This window comes from Trachypithecus francoisi, unplaced genomic scaffold (genome assembly GCF_009764315.1).
Source record: "Trachypithecus francoisi isolate TF-2019V2 unplaced genomic scaffold, Tfra_2.0 Lachesis_group8, whole genome shotgun sequence".
Classification (NCBI taxonomy): Eukaryota; Metazoa; Chordata; class Mammalia; order Primates; family Cercopithecidae; genus Trachypithecus; species Trachypithecus francoisi.
This window is the reverse complement of record NW_022681473.1, coordinates 56,357,848-56,380,149: the sequence shown is the minus strand read 5'-3', so window position 1 is coordinate 56,380,149 and position 22,302 is coordinate 56,357,848. Positions and strand designations below refer to the sequence as shown.

Below are 22,302 nucleotides of genomic sequence, written 5' to 3'. Positions count from 1 at the left end.
TCTCCCACCTCAGCCACCCAAGTAGCTGGAATTACAGGTGTGTACCACCACATCCAGCTAATTTTGTATTTTTAGTAGAGATGGGGTTTCACCATGTTGGCCAGGCTGGTGTCAAACTCCTGACCCCAGGTGATCCGCCCACCTTGGCTTCCCAAAATGCTGAGATTACAGGTATGAGCCACTGCGCCCAGTCCCAACTTTAATTTTTAAAGCAGTTGTAGGTTCACAGAAAAATTGAACACAAAGTAGAGCTAATTCTCATATACTCCCCGCCCCATATGTGCATGGCCTCCTCTGCTATGAACATTCCACACCATTATGATACTGTGTTAGAACTGATGAACCTGCATTGACACATTATCACCCAAAGTCCATAGTCTACATTAGGGCTCACCCTTGGTGTTATACATTTACATTCTGTGGGTTTTGACAAGTATATAATGACATGTATTCATCACTGTGGTGTCACAGAATAGTTTCACTGCCTAAACATCCCGTGCTCTGCGTATTCATCCCTCCTTCTTCTCTAACCTCTTGCCACCACTGATATTTCTGTCTCCATGGTTTTGCCTTTTCTACAATGTCAGGTAGTTGGAATTATGCATATAGCATTTTCTTTTTTTTTTGAGACAGAGTCTTGCTCTGTCACCCAGGCTGGAGTGCAGTGGCACAATCTCGGCTCACAGCAAGCTCCGCCGCCCGGGTTCACACCATTCTCCTGCCTCAGCCTCCTGAGTAGCTGGGACTACAGGCGCCCGCCATCTCGCCCGGCTAATTTTTTTTTTTATTTTTTTTTATTTTTAGTAGAGACAGGGTTTCCTTGTGTTAGCCAAGATGGTCTCGATCTCCTGACCTCGCGATCTGCCCACCTCAGCCTCCCAAAGTGCTGGGATTCCAGGCGTGAGCCACCGTGGCCGGCCACATACAGCATATTCAGATTGGCTTCTTTCACTTAGTAGTGTGCATTTAAGGTTCTTCCATGTCTTCTCATGGCTTGAAAGCTCATTTCTTTTTAGCGCTGAATATTCCATTGTCTGGATGTATCACAATTTGTTTATCCGCTCACCTACTAAAGGAAATCTTGGTTGCCTCCAAATTTTGGCACTTATGAATAAAGCTGCTATAAACATCTGCATGCAGGGTTTTGTGTGGACATAAGATTTCAACTCATTGAGTAATTATTGTGGAGCACAATTGCTGGATCATATAGTAAGGATATGTTTAGTTTAGTAAGGTTGCTGTAACATTTTGCATTCCCACCAGCAATAAAAGGAAGTTCCTGTTGCTCTACATCCTTGAGAGCATTTGGTGTCATCAGTGTTCTAGATTTTGGTCATTCTAATAAGTGTGTGCTGGTATCCCATTGTTGTTTCAATTTGCATTTCCCTGATGACATATGATGTGGAACATCTTTTCATACGCTTATTTGCCATCTGTATCTCTTCTTTCATGAGGTGTCCAGGACTTTTGCCCATTTTTAAATCAAATTTTTTGTCCCTTATTGTTGAGTTTTAAGTGTTCTTTGTGTATTTTAGATAGCTGTCCTTTATCAGATATGTCATCACCACCATCTAGATCTTCTCCTATGTTATCTTCTAAAAGTTTTGTAGTGTTGCATTTTACATGTAGGCCTATGATCTATTTTAATTTTTGTGAAGGGTATAAGGTATGTATCTAGATTTATTTCTTTGCATGTGGATGTCCAGTTGTTCCAGCACCATTTGTTGAAGACTATCTTTTCTCCATTGTATTGCTTTTGCTCCTTTGTCAAAGATCAGTTGACTGTATTTATATGGGCCTATTTCTGGGTTCTCTGTCCTGTTCCACTGATCTGTCTTTTTTGCCAGTAGCATACTGTCATGATTACTGTAGTTCTATAGTAAGTCTCAAAGGTAGTGTTAGTTTTCTGAGTTTGTTGTTCTCCTTTAATATTGTGTTGGCTATTCTGTGTCTTTTGCCTTTTTATAACCTTTAGAGTAAGTTTAATATACACAAAATAACTTTCTGGGATATTGATTGTGATTGCATTGAATCTATAGATCAAGTTGGAAAGAACCACCATCTAAACAATATTGAGCCTTCCTATTAATGAACATGAAATATCTCTTCATTTATTTAGTTATTTGGTTTATTTAATCAGTTTTGCAGTTGTCCTCACATAGATCTTATATACATTTTACTAGGTTTATACCTAAGTATTTCATTTTGGGGGTGCTACTATGAATGGTATTGTTTTTAATTTCAAATTCCACTGTTTGTGGCTGGTATGTAGGAAAATGATTGACATTTTTTAAGAGACAGGGTCTTGCTGTGTTGCCCAGGGTAGAGTGCAGTAGCTATTCATGCAGCGATCATAGCTCACTGCAGCCTCTAAACTCCTGGCTTCAAGCAATCCTCCTGCTTCGGCCTCCTGAGTAGCTGGGACTACAGATACTTGCCACTGCACCTGGTTTGATTGACTTTTGTATACTAACCTTGTATCCTGTAAGCCTTTATAATCACTTATTAGTTCTATTATTGCTATTGTCAATTCTTCCGGGTTTTCTACATAGACAATCATTGCATCAGTAAACAAAGATAGTTCTATTTCTTCCTTCCCAATATGTATACCTTTTGTTTCCTTTTCTTGTCTCATTGCATTGGCTAGGGCTTCCAGTACAATGTTGAAAAGGAATAGTAAGAGAAGACATCCTTGCCTTATTCCTGATCTTAGTGGGAAAGCTTCTAATTTCTCATTATTAAGTATATGATGTTAGCTGTGGTTTTTTTGTAAGCTCACTTCTTTCTTTATCTAGTTGAAGTTCTCCTCTAGTCCTAGTTTCCTGAGAATTTTTATCATGAATGGGGTTGTCAAATGTAATTTTTCTTCTTTAGATGTGATTTTCAAATGTTGAACCAGCTTTGCATACCTGGGATAAATCCCACTTGGTCATGGTTGAACCTAAATCTTTCAATACTAACAATAAAATTGATAATTTTAGTTATTTTTGTAGATAATTTTGTAGGTGCTTAAAAACTAAATTTTACTAAACCCCAAACCCCATTAATGGCTCCTAAAACCTCACTTTTATGAATTTAATGTAATTCTGATTTTTTTTGCCCGTAATTTCTCAGAACAAGTACTCCTTCAGGAATTTGAAATCTCTCAATTTATCAAAATATTAGTATACTTTTCAGAGATCCACCCCCAAATTCATATATTCTGTCTATACATGCACACACAGATAATTTACACCAATATTTTATGGTTAGATCAGTATAAAACAGTAGTCTCAGAACAGGGTACAAAATGTCTTTATATCTTCAATCTCATTATACAGCAAAAGAGGGAGGAGGAAATAACTAGGAGACATAGATATACTGATGGATGTTTCAAAAATTATTTTTATTGTTACATTCCAAAGAGGACATAGGAAGAAAAAAGAAAGTTATCCAATAATGGTTATACCTTTCAGAAGAGGCACCCACAACCCCAGCCCTGGTTCAAAGCTGCACACATTGGAGCTCAAACAGCTGCCTCTCAACACGACCGGAAATGCTGACAAATGTGTATATATTATCAATCCAGGGAGGCTTGGGTTTAAAATAAAATTTCTTTATTGCAAGTGTCCAAGTCCTTAGGATTTGTCCTTAAAGGTACTAGAATATGATAAGTAAGACCACACACACCAAGACTATGTCTAGTCTTTACAGTAAACTAGCAAATGGCCAGTTTGTTCTAGGATGCATTGCATCAGACATCACAGTACATGAAGAAAATCTGCTTTTTGTGAAAAGCCACCAGGCATTTCAGATCCAGTTTACCATGAAGTGCAGATACCCAGATAATACAGTCAGTGCAAAAGTCAAATGGGTAAGTCAGCTCTTTGATGAGGCTGGCTACACTGCAAAATATAAATGAAACTCGAAAATAGAAGGTAAGGTCTATTTACAAAAGTTTGTTTAGTAAAGTGACTTGAAAAAAGTTTTAACCACTTCCCAGGCATCCCTCCCCTCTCCCACCAAAACAAACAAACAAACAAACAAACAAAAACAACAAAAACCCTGAAAATTATCTTGAAAATCAAGTTAAAACTATGTGGTGAAAAAGAGAGTGCTTGTTCCAGGTAAAGGACTTCAAGATAATTTATAGGCAGATTTATTTTTATTAGTAAAAGTCACAAATAGGAAAAGATTTATTGGCTGTCTTTGAGCTGTGTGCTTTTAAAAATGTCTCCATTATTACATTAACAAGAAAAAGAAAATCAAGCATGTTTTTGCTTCCAGTTTTGAATCTTCCAGCAACAGCTGGTGAAATCAACAGGGTATTAAAACGAAACCCAGCAAAACCCAGTCAATTATTTCCAGTTGTCTGCCTGTTTCTTTCTAGTCACCTTGAATTCAATTCCCAATTAGCTGAGGACAACATGTCGGTCAAAGACAGACTTTCGCTGCTCTTGGACTTGAAGCTTCCAGCGCTGCTGGGCATATTCTACCTTGTTCAACACGTTGGCTCGACTGCGGGAGCGGGCTAGCACATCGTGTGCATTTGCAAAAGGCTGGTGATCCTAAAAGTCCAGGAATGGAGAACATTAGAGATGGCACAGTCAGTGTAAAACAGACAGAAAACAGTCACCAGCCCACCACAGAGATAGGGGTAGGTGGACTTTTCAAACAACAGAGCATCTATTTGGCTAAGCACTCAACTACCAGATAGAGTATGAACTCAAGTACAGACCTAGGTGGTTCAAGAAACATAAGAGATGAGGGAGTATTTGTGAAACGTTCCCATGGATCGCCATTTCCAAAGATATTTCCCTTAAAGAAGTGGAGACCAAGCAAAAGACAGTGGTCATCTGTGTTAAAGAGAAGGCTTCCTAGGGAAAAGAAAATCTATTTTCATGTTAACATCTCTCCATGTTATAGATACGGAAAGTAGGGTCTTTCCTTGCTTTATTTGATACTATATAGCTAATCTGTGGCAGAGGAAGGATCTGTCTTTTAATTTTGTGTCTCCATTAGAATGGTTTTCTTGCCAGCTTGGGGCCACATTCATTCTGGGAGGGTGAGCGACAGAGTCTTATCTTGGGTTGTTTTTATTTTATTTTATTTTATTTTATTTTTTTTTTTTTTTTGAGACGGAGTCTCGCTCTGTCGCCCGGGCTGGAGTGCAGTGGCGCGATCTCGGCTCACTGCAAGCTCCGCCTCCCGGTTCACGCCATTCTCCTGCCTCAGCCTCCCGAGTAGCTGGGACTACAGGCGCCCGCCACCTCGCCCGGCTAGTTTTTTTTTGTATTTTTTAGTAGAGACGGGGTTTCACCGTGTAGACCAGGATGGTCTCGATCTCCTGACCTCGTGATCCACCCGTCTCGGCCTCCCAAAGTGCTGGGATTACAGGCTTGAGCCACCGCGCCCGGCCTCTTGGGTTGTTTTGAATCTCTCCCTGTACCCTCAACACACACACTAAATGGACTAGCTTCCAAAAGCTGCATTTCCCCACTTCCCCAATCTGTAATGAAAAGAGATGCAGCTCAAGTGCTACAATCACCCTCTCTATTCAACAAAGATTGAATCTTCCATTGTTAAGCACCCAGTGGCTTCCATGTAAGTTGCCACCTTAGGAAAGAGGCGATTGAAGGGTTGCCCAGGTATCTGTGTAGAAAACCAACCTATCCTGGTCAAAGTAAACCAGTACAGCTGAATGTTTGTGGTCATTACACAGGAAACCATCATGCTAATCTATCTATGAATGAGATATAAATACAGCTGTCTAAATGACAAAAAGCTTTCAATAGCAATTTATTGCTTTTATTTGCCTTTTCCTTGATCTCTTTTTCTTGAACCCCATGTTAGCAAAGCTTCTAAATGTTCTAACAGAAGATCCAAGTCACAAGTTGTACCCCTTATACTAAACTTTGCCTCTAGGAGAGAAACATTATTTTGCTGGTGCATGTTTGAAAAAGCTCTATTATATATCCAGGGCAGGAGTCAGCATGTATATAGAAAGCTATATACATAACCACATAACTATATATACAACTATAATTATAGGAGTTAGAACACCTGGTCTTGTTTTTATAGCAAGGCATTTATACAATGTCTACATTTGAGAGACATCAAAGAGATTTTATAAAGAATCTTTCCTTCTCTCCTTTGCCAAAATTCCCTCAACTTTTCACTTTATTTAGGTAATGGCCTGCACAAACCCTAAAACTCAATTTTCTTAAAGAGTGGATTTTTTTTTTTAAGAGATGGGGTCTCACTATATTGCCCAGACTGGTCATGAACTTAATTTTTTTTTTTTTTAATGGGGTCTAGCCTTGTTGCCCAGGCTGGAATGCAGTGGCTATTCACAGGTGTGATCACGGCTCACTGCAGCCTTGAACTCCTGGCCTTCAGTGATCCTCCTGCCTCAGCCTCCCAAGTAGCTGGGACCTAAACCTATTTTTAAACTTTTAACCTTACAAATGAAAATAATAAAGGCAATTCCATGAGGCTTAAAATGTTTTTAAAAATGTAAGAAAAAAAAAAAAAAGGAGGCAGTCTAAAGTTATAGAATTATTTGATTTCCCCTTAGGGAAATAAATTGACCCAAGGTCATTTAACAAATTAGCACAAAGACTAAAACTTAGCCTGCCTAACTCTGACTTGGTGTTATATTGTCTCAAAACAGATTTTGCTCAGGTAGATTAAAATGACACTATAAGAATATGGTGATTCAGTGAATTTGTATATAAAATATCATCCCGAGTCAAGGACCAGAGGAGGAAAATATTATCACCACTGGTTTGTTTTGACATAAGCACTACTGGGAAGAAGGATGTACTTGATCAGCAGAGGACCTTTCAGTTTCCTAGTGCTGTTACCTATTCTTCAAGGTAGGGGAGAAAAAATCTTCTTAAGGAACAAGTTCAAAAGACTAAACAAACCAGCTAATCCTTTGGGTCTGCTTTCTACCTATCAGAACGAGACTGAACTAGCTGCTCATGGTCATGGATGCGGGGGGAATGCAAATAGAGATCTACCCTTTTTATGTTTGTTCTTTTTCACACCTGATAAAATTACAATACATACAAAACATGTTTTAGTGTAATGCTTTGGTAATAACGATGATGTGTCATGGATATGTGATATAGTAAATATTGTGACTACTTGCTGTGAGCTTAACTATTTGTACTCACTTTTGTTTGCTTTATAATGCTCTACACTGAACAAAAACAGAAGAAATGAAAACTGATAATTTAACAAAAACATTTTTAAAGTATATAAATAGTGCAGAACTCACACCTTGGATAAGAAACAGTTTTAAACATTAACATTCACTTATTTTTGTAGAGTTGTTACCATTAATTCACAGCTCTGGTCAGAAAACCTCTCTCTGCCTAGAATCAGTTTAAAAGACATCCAAGAGGCCTGGCACGGTGGCTCAAGCCTGTAATCCCAGCACTTTGGGAGGCCGAGACGGGCGGATCACGAGGTCAGGAGATCAAGACCATCCTGGCTAACATGGTGAAACCCCGTCTCTACTAAAAAATACAAAAAACTAGCCGGGTGAGGTGGCGGGCGCCTGTAGTCCCAGCTACTCGGGAGGCTGAGGCAGGAGAATGGCGTAAACCCGGGAGGTGGAGCTTGCAGTGAGCTGAGATCCGGCCACTGCACTCCAGCCCAACCGACAGAACGAGACTCCGTCTCAAAAAAAAAAAAAAAAAGACATCCAAGAGTCAGCCAGGCCTCTCAGAGACAATGTTCTCAAATAGTCAATACACAAGCAGAATCAATCACTGGTGGACAAAACAATTACTGACCATGTGACCCCACCAATTAAATGCCTGCCCTACATGTTTTCATCTCTATATCCATTTCTTATGTTTTGTGTTATTATATTATCTATTTCTGAAATCAGGAACAGATATTTAATGCTGTAAAGGAAGGATGTAGTTTAAGACTTTCAACGTCTATGCCTATAGATCCACAAGCCGTTCCAGGGTAAAAGGACTTTTGACTGGTTGGCAAGGGCTCACTCTGGGTTTGGCTTTTGACTTGAACCTTAAAATTCTGAATTTTACCCATTTTAAGGAACATAGTCCAATATAATAATCCACAAGAAAAAGTAATTTCTAAAAAAAAATTATATATAATAATGAAAGAATGGAAAATTCAGAAACAATCTCATACAGGATAATGATAAAACAAAAATATCCGGCCAAGTGCAGCAAATCCCAGCACTTTGGGAGGCCAAGGCGGGCTAATCACTTGAGGTCAGGAGTTTAAGAGCAGCCTGGCCAAAATGGTGAAACCCCGTCTCTACCAAAAATACAAAAAAAATCAGCCAGGCGTGGTGGTGCATGCCTGTAGTCCCAGCTACTTGGGAGGCTGAGGCAGGAGAATCGCTTGAACTTGGGAGGCAGAGGTTGTAGTGAGCCAAAGTCATGCCACTGCACTCCAGCATGGGCAATAGAGTGAGACTCCATCTCAAAAAAAAAAAAAAAAAAAATTCTCTAGGCTGTACTGAACAAGTTTGTGGACTATGTCAATTTCTGGACATTTTTGAATAAACGAATATTAAAACAAAAAGGAGACCATAAAGCAATTTATACAGATTATGCCAACTATATATATTTATACACACACACACATATACTATATATATATAAACATATATAATGTACACACACACATGTGTGTGTGTGAGATTTAAAGATAGGAAGAGAATCTGGAATGATGGTAGTCATGGTTTTATTTTTCTCTAAAGACCTCAGTTTTTTTTTTCTTTTTTTTTTTAGACAGGTTTCTTGCTGTGTTGCTCAGGTGTGATCACAGTTCTGCAGCCTCGAACTCCTGGGATCAAGTGACACTTCTGTTTCAGCCTCCTGAATGGCTGGGACCACAGGCATGCACCACCACACCCAGCTAATGCTTTTATTTTTTGTGGAGACGGGGGTCTCACCATGTTGCCCGGGGTGGTCTTGAACTCCTGGGCTCAAGTGATCCTCCCACCTTGGCCTCCCAAAGTGCTGGGATTACAGGTGTATGCCCCCACACCTGGCCCACAGATTTTTTTTTTTAAGCAGTAGAAAAAAAGGAAGTATAAAACATCGCAGGTTATCAAGTTGTACTTCATTAAGAAAAGAACATCATGATCGTCACACTTCCCTTGACAAAAACCTCTCTGCCTTCTGAAATATTTGGTGATATTGACAGGAAAGGAGTTTTAGGCAGGAGGGCTTGGAGAGAAAACCATCCCTGATACTTTTCTCAATGTAAACAGGGAATGGCAATAAAACTGTGCCTTTGGTACTGGAAGCAAAGCCCTGTATAGCACACTCACCAAAGATCATCAGTTTAAATCACCACATTTATGGCTTCATCAAGTAATTTCTTCATAACGAGATATATACTGAAATCAGAGCTGCTTTTAGCTTCTCTAGTTGAGGATCTGCTTCAGCACATGAACATCTATATGTGACTGTTTTTCACTTGCACTTCACATCAAATGATGACAGGGACTGGCCATGAGCACTAGGGCAGGCTGGGAACTTACCCCAATATCATCATCACTCTGTATCAACTGTGAGTGTCCAAAGAGGCGCCTCTTCAGTATGGGCTCAACCAGAGTAAGATATACCATGTACAGAAGTAGAAGGCCCAAAATGGAGAGATATATTATAATGGTAACCTAAAGGAAATTGAAAATTAAGTTACATCTTTGTTCAAGCCCATAAATCAGAACTTTGTATGATAATAGTAAAACTGACCGACATATCTGCTAAGCCTATAGAATTTCTACACAAACCAGATAGCAATATAAGAAATAAACTCAACTCTTCCCCAAAGTATTATTTAAGAAAAAAGAGGAAAGATCTTTGGGATCTTTTTGCAAGTCTTCAAGACTCCAACTTCACCTACTGCTAATCACTTGTCCCCACTGTGAGCACAGCAGTTTGTCTTTTCTCCCAGCTGAACATCATGTCCTAGATTCAGCTACTCTTTAGCTCAATTTAGATATACAAAAGTATTTTCCAGGCTGGTGATGTTTTCTTGTGACCTTAATTCATGTACTGAGATAAAGCACAGTGTGACACACCCACTAGAAGGACTACAATAAAATAAATAGACAATACCAAGTGTTGGCAAGGATATGGAGAAACAGCCCTCATACGCTGTGGTGGGAATGTAAAATGGTACAACCACTTTGGGAAACAATCTGACAGTCTCTTAAAAAGTTAAACATAATTTTACCATTCTAAGGAATTAACCCAGGAGAATGAAAAACATATATATTCATACAAAGACATGTGCAGATATTCATGACAGTATTATAATAGTAAAAACCCAGACATAATCCAAATGTCCATCAACTGATAAATGCAAATTCATATAGTGAAATACTATTCAGCAATAAAAAGAAACGAAGTACTGATACATGCTACAACTTGCATAAACATCAAAAACATTGTGCTAAATGAAAGAAGCCAGTCACAGAAGACCATACATATGTATGATTCCATATACATGAAATATCCATGTATGTAGAGACAGAAAGTAGTGATGGACTGGGGCTGGAAGTGGGGATTAACTGTAAATGGGCATGAGGGATCTTTTTGGGGTAGTGGGAATGTTCTGAAACTGGATTTTATTTATTTTTTTTTTTTGAGACAGAGTCTCACTGGAGTGCAGTGGTGCGATCTCAGCTCACTGCAACCTCTGCCTCCAGGATCAAGTGATTCTCATGCCTTAGCCTCTCAAGCAGCTGAGACTACAGGTGTGCGCCACCACACCCAGCTGATTTTTATATTTTTAGTAGCGATGCGGTTCACCATGTTGGCCAGACTCCTCTCGAACTCCTGACCTCAAGTGATCCCCCTGCCTCGGGCTTCCAAAGTGCTGCGATTATAGGTGTGAGCCACCATGCCTGGCCTGAAACTGGATTTTAAAATGTTTTAAATCTACTAAAATGTATAGAATTGTATACTTATAGTGAGTGACTGTTAGGGTACATAAGTTGCATATTTTTTACAAATCTGTTAAACAACTGTACAGTGAGGATTTCTCTAAAGTTCAGCACCTGCTGGAGCAAGAGCTCTTCCACAGGGTCAATCACCGCAGAAATCTCTGTGACTATTATAACTAACCACCCCAGATTCCCCACAGGGTCTTTTTGGGGGAAAAGGAATGGGAAGTGCCATGTAAAAAAAATTTGAGCCAGGCGTGGTGGCTCACGCCTGTAATCTCAACACTTTGGGAGGCCAAGGTGGGTGGACCACGAGGTCAGGAGTTCGAGACCAGCCTGACCAACAAGATGAAATCCTGTCGCTACTAAAAATACAAAAACTAGCCGGGCGTGGTGGTGCATGCCTATAATCCCAGCTACTCAGGAGGCTGAGGCAGGAGAATTGCTTGGACCCAGGAGGCGGAGGTTGCAGTGAGCTGAGATCGTGCCACTGCACTCAAGCCTGGGCAACAGAGCGAGACTCCATCTCAAAAAAAAAAAAAAAAAAAAGTGGAAGAAAAACCATTAGCCACTATAATAAAGTAACTGAAATCATTAGAGATACAAACAGCGATGAGAGTTATCTACATCCCATTTACTACAGCAACAGTCCACAACCTTTTTGGCACCAGGGACCAGTTTCATGGAAGACAATTTTTCCATGGACCAGGGTGGTAGGGGATAGTCTGGGGATGATTCCAGCACATTACTTTTACTGTGCACTTTATTTCTATTATTATTACATTATAATATATAATGAAATAATTATACAGTTCACCATAATATAGAATCAGTGGGAGCCCTGAGCTTGTTTTCCTGCAACTAGACAGTCCCATCTGGGGGTGATGGGAGACAGTGACAGATCATCAGGCATTAGATTCTCATTCTTACAAAGAGCACGCAGTCTAGATCCCTCACATGTGCTGTTCACAATAGAGTTCATGCTCCTATGAGAATCTAATGCTGCTGATCTGACAGGAGGTGGAGCTCAGGCGGTAATGTGAGTGATGGGGAGTGGCTGTAAATAAGATGAAGCTTCCCTCACTTGCCCACTGCTCACCTCCTGCTGAGTGGCCCAGTTCCTAACAGATCGCAGACTGGGCTGTGGCCTGGGGGCTGGGGACCCCTGTCCACAGGAAATGAAGAGGGGAAATCTTAAAATCCAGAAGTAATAGTTCTAGAATAATTACTATATTTAATTTTTTCAAAGAGCTGGAAATGCAAGGAGAGGAGGGTTTATAAATGCTGCTCTCTCAGCCTCTGGCTCACATGGCCTACACAGAAGCTGGGATATCTTTCTGGAATATGCTAATTACACATAGGGCATTTTTGTGCCATTTCACATATCTAACATATCCTAACTAATCCACAAACCATCTCAGTGAGGCAGGCAGAACAGGCCCATTATTCCTTTTGGGGTGGGGGTCCAAATTTTTCTGTCTTATCTAGAAACCATACAGAAACAGAAAAGAGGTAGACAGACAGGTATATATAGAGATATATATTTTACCTTGATTGTGACAGAGCTTCTTTCTTCGTATTTGCATTCACAGCGTAGACAGTATGCTTCTACATCAGGCCCCCGCACAGGCATAGGCTCCACAACATGAAGGCAATCACTGAGAAAACAAAGATAAAATGCCGCTTAAGCCCAGCTAGCTCTTCTGCTCACTCTGACCAAAACTTTCCTGAAATCCAGAATAATCACTAAACTTACCCAATGAAAGAGCATAAAAAACAAATAATAAGATAAAGTAAAATAATTTCTGCTCTCAATATTAGCATTTTGGTAAGTTCTAACCATTTAAGAAGCCACAAAGACACATATATAGTAGTGTCTATTTTCAAAGTTGCTACTGTTAACAGTTACAAAAAGGCACCCAAAAAATCCCAAATGAAAGATTTGTTAAGTATAACAAATCAAGTCATCTTTAGACTTGTTTAGTTACTAAGCAAAACTATTTTAAATGGTTTAAAGTGATATGGGCACTGTTCAAATATTAAGATTATCTCTTTTGTTAATTAACATCCTTCTTTTTTGTTGTTTTTTAAGAGACAAGGTCTTGCTCTGTCATTTGGGCTGTAGTGGAATGGCGCCATCATAGCTCAATCAGACTCCTGAGCTCAAGTGATCATCCTGCCTCAACCTCCAGAGCAGCTATAATTACAGGAGCATGCCACCACGCCTCGCTAATTTTTAAATTTGTTGTAGAGATCAGGTCTTGGTTTGTTGCCCTAACCTTGTCTTGAATACCTGGCCTCAAGTGATCCTCCTATCTTGGCCTCCTAAAGTGCTGGGATTACAGGTGTGAGCCACCATTCCCAATCAACATCATTCTTAACTGCCAGTGGGGTATATGAATGACTAATCACGTTTAACAGAGTGGTTAAATTCTGAAACTCTCAAAATTGAACCCTCAAAGCCACACATAGGAGGAAACAATCACTTTTCTTAATGAGCAAATCTGAAAAGGCAAGGAGAAATAGAATAACAAAAATATTTGAAAACAAAAACTAGTTATTCCAAAGAACTAAATAAAAACTAACAAAAGGATGAATGTTTTTGTTGAATGCTACTTATTTCCCCAACCCCATTTTCAAGGCTAATTATTTATAGTTTATGTAAACACAGTGCTATCAGATTTTTCCTAGAAATCTGTCAATTCTAAGCAATAACTAAATTATTATTCTCCTCAACTATTAAGAGTCTATGACTCTGATCACCTTCAGCAAAATAGGGAGAGCTTTCCTGTCCTCCTGCCAGCTGCTGGACAATTTTCTTTCCTTTTGGCATCTCTTCGTTAGGCATTCCTGGCTGCCTCAAGCACTCTACTACACCATCCTCTCATCTTACCCATTCTCTTGGGGACGCCCAGTACTCTAGGGTGATTCCTTCTCTTTCTCTACCAAAATGTACTTTTTGGAAACAAAGTTACAGCTTGGTGGGAGGAATAAGTTCTAGTGTTCTGTATCACTGTAGGATGACTATAGTTAACAATAATATATATTATAGTTTCAAATAGCTAGAAGGAGGATGTTGAATATTTTCAACACAAAGAAATGATAAATGTCTGAGATGCTAAATATTCTGATCAAATCACTATATCTTATATGAATTGAAACATTACTATGTATCCCATAAATATGTAGTTATTGTGTCAATTAAAAATTAATTTCAGCCAGGTGCAGTGGCTCATGCCTGTAATCCCAGCACTTTGGGAGGCTAAGGCGGGAAGATCACTTGAGGTCAGGAGTTCAAGACCAGCCTGACCAACATGGAGAATCCCTGTCTCTACTAAAAATACAAAAAAATTAGCCAGGCATGGTGCTGCATGCCTGTAATCCCAGCTACTCAGGAGGCTGAGACTTGAGAATCGCTTGAACCTGGGAGGTGGAAGTTACGGTCAGCCAAGATCATGCCATTGCACTCCAGCCTGGAGTCGGGTGTGGTGGCTCATGCCTATAATCTCAGCAGTACTTTGGGAGGCCAAGGCGGGTGGATCATGAGGTCAGGAGTTCAAGACCTGCCTGACCAACAGGGTGAAACCCCATCTCTACTAAGAATAAAAAAAATTAGCCGGGTGTGGTGGTGCATGCCTATAATCCCAGCTACTCAGGAGGCTGAGGCAGGAGGATCGCTTGAACCTGGGAGGCAGAGGTTGCAGTGAGTGGAGATCGCGCCATTGTACTCCAGTCTGGGCGACAGAGTGAGACGCTATCTCAAAAAAAACAAAAAAGAAATTAATTTCTAGAAATTCATCTTTTCATGTTGTGTTCCCTCTGAACTGTGGCATTAGAAAAAATAACCAAAAATGGTATATGATAGAAGTTGTTAGGTTGGTTTTTTTTGTTTTGTTTTTTGTTTTTTTGAGACAGAGTTTCACTCTTGTTGCCCAGGCTGAAGTGCAATGGTACAATCTCGGCTCATTGCAACCTCTGCCTCCCAGGTTCAAGTGATTCTCCTGCCTCAGCCTCCCAAGTAGCTGGGATTACAGTCATGTGCACCACACCTGGCTAATTTTGTATTTTTAGTAGAGATGGGGTTTCTCCATGTTGGTCAGGCTGGTCTCAAACTCCCAACCAACCTCAGGTGATCCGCCTGCCTCGGCCCCCCAAAGTGCTGGCATTACAGGCATGAGCTACCGTGCCCGGCCCAAGTTATTCTTAACAGGTAATTAGGTAGTAATGAAAAATTAAATGAAAAATTAAATTTCCACTGATGGTATTTCAAATACGGGTAAGGCCCCACAACTTTCACCATGAAAGTGTGTGATATCTATTCCAAATATACAGAAGACCAGGCATGTACCCAATTGGATGCAGGCACAAAATGGGCAGAGGGAACTATATCCCATAAGAGGGGTTATCTATCTGAGGATCAGAGAGCTCATCTAGCATCACACTTAGAGAAGGTCACAGAGTAAAATCATATTTGAAAAAGGATCAGGCCACGCATGGTGGCTCATCCCTATAATCCCAGAGTTTTAGGAGGCCATGATGTGAGGATCACTTGAGGCCAACTTGAGACCAGCCTGGGCAACATAGTGAGACCCAGTCTCGACAAAAATAAAAATTAGCCAGGTTGATTGCAGTTAGCTGAGATTGTGCCACTGCCCTCTAACCTGGGTGACAGTAGTAGTCCCAGCTACACAGGAGGCTGAGGCTGGAGGGTAACTGGAGCCTAAGAGATCAAGGCTGCAATGAGCTATGATCGTGCCACTGCACTCTAGCAATAAAAAAAAAAAAGAGAAAGGACCAGAATCCAGGACTCCTGCTTCCTAGGTCAGTTCTTTATCTCTGAACCTCAGGAAAATGAAATTATCTCCTATTTAGTTTCCTACTTCAGCTTCAGAAGCCTTGGCAACAATACCTAAGAATGACTTGAGAATTTTAAGTGATAAGTAAGTATTGAGGATTTCTTCTGAAGGACACATACATTTTAATAACAAAAAGATATTGAGTGCTGTGCAAAAGTTGTGCCCAGCCGGAGAGGAAGCAGGAAGGTTGATTTTGGCTGACCAGTCATTACAAACAGGTAGACCTAGTCAGAGCTTAATCACTTAACTAGGCAACACCTCCCCCTAGTGCCAAAAGGAACACATCATTAGCTTTAAATCACCCCAAACACACACCAGAGCACTCCAACTACTCTTAAGTTTTAAGTCAGCCAGCATAAGTCAATGAAGACTTAAAGATAAAAACTGGACAAAATGAAAGGCCTAGAAAACAAAAGGTAAACTATATCGAGGCCCTCACAGATACCGGAGGCCTCATAAAGCCATAAATCTGGTGAATCATAACTTGCCTGCCCTTGTAAAGTCAGTTAAAAATTTTCAGTGCCAGTTGGGAACCTATCCCCAGAAAAATGCTAAGCCGCAGGAAAGAAACAAGGGAGAGAGGGAAGAAAAACCCCAAGCAAGCCTTATTCTCAATTGTTTATTTTCTTTGTTTCTTTTTTTTTTTTTTTTTTTTTGAGACACAGTCATGCTCTGTCACCCAGGTTAGAGGGCAGTGGCACAATCTCAGCTAACTGCAACCTCTGCCTCTGCGGCTCAAGCGATTCTCTGCCTCAGCCTTCTGAGTAGCTGGAATTACAGGTGTGTGCCACCATGGCCAGCTAATTTTTATATTTTTAGTAGAGTCAGGGTTTCGCCATATTGGCCAGGCTGTTCTCGAACTCCTGGCCTCAAGTGATCCACCTGCCTTGGCCTCCCAAAGTGCTGGGATTACAGGTGTGAGCCACCATGTCCTGCCTCAACTGTTTTCAAAGCTATTTTTACTAATAACCAGGGATGAATGACATGTCTGAGTGTGAAATAACAAGAAATTAGTGAAAAGATTAGTGCTAAACACTTGAATAGTGAGTTCATTTGCTACACAAAAGACAGGCATCGCATTTCTTAACTGATAATAAACTGTAAGCACTGAATAAATTTGGAAAATTATTTGGAAGTAACATAAAGATTTATTTGAACATTCTTTTTTTTGGAGCCAGAATCTCGCTCTGTCACCCAGGCTGGAGTGCAGTGGCGCAATCTCAGCTCACTGCAACCTCTGCCTCCTGGGTTCAAGCAATTCTCCTGCCTCGGCCTCCAGAGTGGCTGGGATTACAGGCGCCCGCCACCACGCCCGGCTAATTTTTTTTGTATTTTTTGTAGAGACAGGGTTTCACCCTGTTGGCCAGGCTGGTCTTGAACTCCTGACCTCAGGTGATCTGCCTGCCTCAGCCTCCCAAAGTGCTGGGATTACGGGCATGAGCCACCGTGCCTGGCCTGAACATTCTTGTATCATATAAAGTAACTTCCTGATATAAAACCTGTAAGTATATGGCCAAATCTCTTGGTTAATATGACACCACTTCCAGTGGAACATAGAGGTTCACAAGAAGTTCTCAAGAACACACTTAACAAATATGAGACTGAACCTAAATGCATATCAGGGAAGAACAGACAGTGGCATCAGAGGAACAAACCATACTCGAAGGCTGCCTTTTCTTTTTTAAAGTCAGGTTGGAATACTGTTAACTGAATGAATTTAATCTTGCTTTCTAACTCTTTGATGGCTATTTAGCTATGAAATCAGGTACATGTGAAAGCTCCTACCATTTGGAACTATTTTTCTTAAATTCCTATCCCATCCATCTTCTACCGTGGTTACAAACTATAAAGCATCACAATTCCATGGGAAGGAACACATTCATCCTGCTGTTTAACACAACTGCATCCCAACTGTGTCACGGCACACATAGAAAAAGCTATTTATCAGGTCTGCTGGGATAAGCAGAGAAGGCTGCTGGTGACTACTCAGTCAAGATCCCCCAGTCATCACAGGCCTGCCTGACTGCCCAAGGGCTGAACAGGTCAGTATCTTGGCACACCTGTAACTTCTTCATTTACACCAAATGGGAAACTCTGACTACATAGCTCATTTCCACTTCTTCTTGAGCCTTCTGACACTTTTAAACATAGCTTCCCACACTTGGCAATACATCATCAAAACCTACAAGTTGTAAAAATTATAACCCAGATAAAGGAGGCTTGCTAACCTTCCACTGAAAAGCAAGAGGGAGAAAGGTCCCTCACCAAAACGTAAGGGAGTACAGGAAGAGAACTATGGGTAGTTTAGGTGCCACAAACCCATTCATATGCCCCCATGAAACTCTGCCTACCTGGGTCTTAGTGTTTTGGCTTGTATACCTTTAGGCCTGCATCATGCACTTAGTGCCTTACTCTCACTTTTTCAAATAGAAATAGAATTTCCTATTTTTGCTTCAAATGAAACACTTAAAAAGAAAACTATGCATTTGATGAGCATTCTGGGATAACACTGGCAATCACAGAAAGAAATGTGACATGTAATTCAGTAATCCAGATACTTACCAATCTTTCTGAGATATGTTCTTATTATAAATATGCCCAGAATTTTCTTTATAGGGAGGGCAGATACATTTACATCTGACATCCTCGAAATTCTGTAACCAAAATGGAAACAGTATAGTGTGTTGACAGTTCATCAATATTTTTTAAAACTGTACCATATACATTTTGCAAGCATCCTCTACCAAGTATTCTAAAATCATTCATTTAAAACTTTAACAGATACAAGTTTTTAAAAGCCACAGTCCTTTATGGTAATACTAATGAATCATTATATATTACATGTGGTTATTTGAAATAATACCTAAAACATGATCTAAGACGTATTAACCATATTTATGGGTCACATGACAAATTATGCTAATGTTATTACCATCTACCTGCCACTGGAAAGACACAGATAGTTGTGCCTGTAAATAAGAATGTTCATTACTAAAGGATGGGAAAGAAACTAAAAATTATTCACAAAAAAGGTCACAATTCTTCTGCCTATCATCCTTTCACCCTTTGGTAGAGGGCACTGACATGGATAAAAGGGGTTGGGCCAGAGTCCCACAGAAGGGATGAAATGTTAGAGGCACCCAGGTACAACTAGAAAGGAAGTATACACAGGAAGTAGCCTGACTCTGAGATCAGTTTAGTATACTCTTCCCAGGAAACTTTGCTTCTAATTCCTGGTTGACAGAGAGAACAATTACCAACAAAAGAAGTTTCAAGAGGTGGAGGAACAGGTGACTAAGTATCTGGATAGAGAAAAGAGATACTTCCTCAGCAAAGGGACATCTATTTGAGAAGAAAGTGGCTCATCAGTCCCCAGAGGACCTTGCCCACTCCTCCTACATACAGTGAAATGTCTGGCAAAGTTATTCACAATTCACAAACGTATTCAGCAACCACTTAGTGAGCATTTGCTCTGTGTTAGATCTTGTGCTCAGTGAGGTGGATTCAGACAAGCATAAGACATGGTTTCTGCCCATAATCAGGACACACTCTAGTAAAGGAGACTGAAAAATAAATACATGATCACAATACATAAAGTTATGAGGCAAGATATGCAGAGGGTACCAGCAATGTTTTGAAAGTCAGGAGACGTGCTGCTGTCCCTGCTTCTGGTAGGAGGTAGAGATGGTTTCAAAAAGAATCTCTGAATCTAAAACATTTGCCTGCCTGTAACCTTTCCCCACTCCTACATTTAAAGATATTATAAATTAAAGCTCCTATTTTTAAAAATGCAATGTCATTCTGTTTTCCCATCATACTAATGTGAATCCCTTCTGTTTCCCCCCAATGATGAGCTAGCTCATCAAAGAGGAAGAACAGGTATGCATGGAGCTAGGGCAGGCCTGGAGAGCTGGGGCACCAGAGAAGGGCATGAGGGAACCAGAAGGTCAAGAAATCGAACCAGGGAGGCCACAACCTCACCTCTGTGGCAGTTTGGTTCTTCCCCTACCCACTAAATTATCAGGAAGAGAGAAAGCAAGAAAGGGACCAAGGGACTCGTGGAGGGAGTTAGGTGAGAATATGAAGCAGGTGAGAGATGCTCCGGAGGTCCTATGGGGAGGGAAGTAGGCCAGGAGGGGCAAGTTCCCACCACAGTAAGGGAAGTGTTCAGGGTGAGCTGAACTGAGCCAGCCCTTGACAGGGAAGCCTTCGGTCAGATGCGGGCTTCCTATCTTTCTGGGTTGGGGCATGTGGGGCCTGTGAGGCTGGCCCGGAGGGCGCAGGTGGACTGTCAAGGGTTTAGGGTGGAAAGTTAAAGGCTCTCGGAGGTGAAAAGGTTGTCAAGTGTAAGGTGCGTGCAGACGGGGCTGGGAAGGGAAATGTCAAGGCGGTGGGGGGCTGCTGTCCGGGCTGTGGGCACTGTCGGGGCTGGGGACGGCCGTGGGGCGCTGACCACCTGGCTGTCGGGGTTGAGGGCGGGAGTGCCGCCGGGCAGTCGGGAGGGTCGCGGCTGGTGGCGACGGGGGTTTGCCGGAGCTGTGAGGCTAGGGGTATGGCTGTCAGGAATGGGCTGAGCAGCAGGTTGGCAGACCCAGTTTCCGCAAGGCCGGTGGCAGGGGAGGAGCTTCCGTCAGGAGCGAGGCTGGGCGGGACTCACCTTGGCGGCGTCTGACAGCTGCGCCAGCAGCAGCACGGACAGCGCCAGGCACGACAGGCTGAGCAAAGAGCCAAGCCGAAGAAGGCCTCCCCACAGGGTCGCCATCGCTGGGGGCCCGGCGGTCCCACAGCCCGGAGCCCCCGCGACTGGCTCCCGGTTCGGGCTCGGGCTCAGGCTCAGGCTCGCGACCCGGCTGGGGATCCTCCGCCCGCACTTCCGTCTGGACGCGAAGGCGTCACCGGGCGCGCCGGGTCAAATGCAAAAGGCAGCCGCCCCGGAAACGGTTCCCAGTGCGAAGGGCCGGGAGGCTGGAATACCGCGGTGCCCGCCCTGGCCTCCCCCAGGCCCCGGGGAAGGGGGCCTCTGGGGTGGCAACCTGGGCCCAGTAGGGATTTGAAGCTCTTGGATATCTTCCCCAGGCGCAGAAGCTGCCGGGCTTACGGAGTCGCCATTGCGCTGGAAAGTCCTCCCGCCCACGGAGACCCCAGCAAACTCCAAGTGTCACACAGGGCCCTTCGGCGGCCCGTGCGGGCCGGAGCTGTGTGCGCAAAGGCAGGGCGGGTGCTGAGCGTGGAAACGGGGCTGGAACTGGCCGAGCCATGCTTTTCCGGGGTGCCCACTCCCAGGCAAAGGGTTGGGGGTGGTCTCTGCACCTTAGGTACTAACCTGCCGCCCATACGCTTCCCGGCCACAGCACCCCGTCGGCTTTCTAAGTCTGTGAGCGGCCCTCGTGGGCGTGGCCTCCCTGTGGAGCTCCCGGTGTGCCTCCCGTTGGTCCAGCCTGCCGCTAGGAAGTGGGTCACAGCGGCGGGCCTGGGCTGGGCCGGGGCAGGCTCTGGGAGATGTGGCATTGGCGACACAACTGCCCCAGCAGTATCCTCCGCCTAGGACTCCAAGAGGTGGCGAATTGGGGTGCCACGCTTGTGGCAGTGCTTGTGACTGGTCTCCCCAAGGCTGTCATTCTCAGCGAGTACTTTAGCAGTACCTTAGATCGGCACATTCTCCCATTGAAATATTTTTGTTAGTGGAGACAAGGGAGACAGTGACAAGGATGCAGGGATCATCACAGCCACTAGGGATTTGTTGAATGACCTTGGGCAAATCACTTCCCTTCTCTGGGCCTGTAGTTCTTGGCTCAATATGAGGGAATGGATTTAAAATTATGCTCCATGTAATACCCCTGTTTTTACCTCTAAACAGATTTTTAAAGATGATCTTTTCCTAATTTGTGGAAATGTTTTAACAGAATGCTCTCAATATTTTTCGCCCATGTGATTCTTAGATTCATGTGAATCTAACACAAGAAGGCGTTTGATACTGTTCCCAACAGGAACCAGAGCGGCAGGGCTAGATGTCCTCTCACCAGATTGCCCTGTGAAGATGCTGTCACTTTTGATGAATTATCAAGACTTTGTAGTGGGTGTTTTACTGGCCGAAGGACAAACTGGAGACTCCCTGGGTCGAATGTGTTGGTGAGGCACTGAATCTGATTGCTAAAAGGTGATTCAGCTGCAAATTAGGCATCAGTTTAGGGTTGTCTAGGCTTGGCATCTAAAGGGAGTGCCTGCTGTGGCTGAAACCTCATAGGTCTTCTCTTTCGATTTGTTTTCAAGGCCTTGGGGGTATAGAGGCTTAGAGAAAATACATAGTTGTGCCTCAGACTGATGGGCCTCATCTGTTTAATGGAGAAACACCAACCACACTCAGTCTGGGCAGCATTTTAGAGCTCCGTGGTATAACCACTATAACCACTATCTAGCTACATGAGCATTTGAAATGTGGCTAGACTGAATTGAAATGTGCTGTATAAAATACACACTTAATTTCAAAGACAGTATTTTTTTTTTTTTTTTTTTTTT

The 22,302-nt window shown here is 42.2% G+C and overlaps 1 protein-coding gene across 4 annotated transcripts; it reads right to left on the bottom strand.

The window, feature by feature from the left end:
- Window positions 1-3,364: 3,364 nt before the first annotated feature.
- TMEM9B (TMEM9 domain family member B) lies at window positions 3,365-21,230 on the bottom strand. 4 transcript variants are annotated; one of them, XM_033207639.1, is made up of 5 exons: window positions 21,110-21,230; window positions 18,349-18,440; window positions 12,480-12,588; window positions 9,521-9,655; window positions 3,365-4,547 (listed from the first exon to the last, which is right to left on the bottom strand). In XM_033207639.1, the coding sequence occupies exons 3-5, from the start codon at window positions 12,561-12,563 to the stop codon at window positions 4,392-4,394; spliced, it is 375 nt and encodes a 124-aa protein (XP_033063530.1). In that variant the 5' UTR covers window positions 12,564-12,588; window positions 18,349-18,440; window positions 21,110-21,230; the 3' UTR covers window positions 3,365-4,391. The 4 variants fall into 4 exon arrangements, with proteins under 4 accessions (XP_033063530.1, XP_033063528.1, XP_033063531.1 ...); XM_033207637.1 differs by lacking the exon at window positions 21,110-21,230 and adding an exon at window positions 20,444-21,079; XM_033207640.1 differs by lacking the exon at window positions 21,110-21,230 and adding an exon at window positions 20,243-20,375.
- Window positions 21,231-22,302: the final 1,072 nt, after the last annotated feature.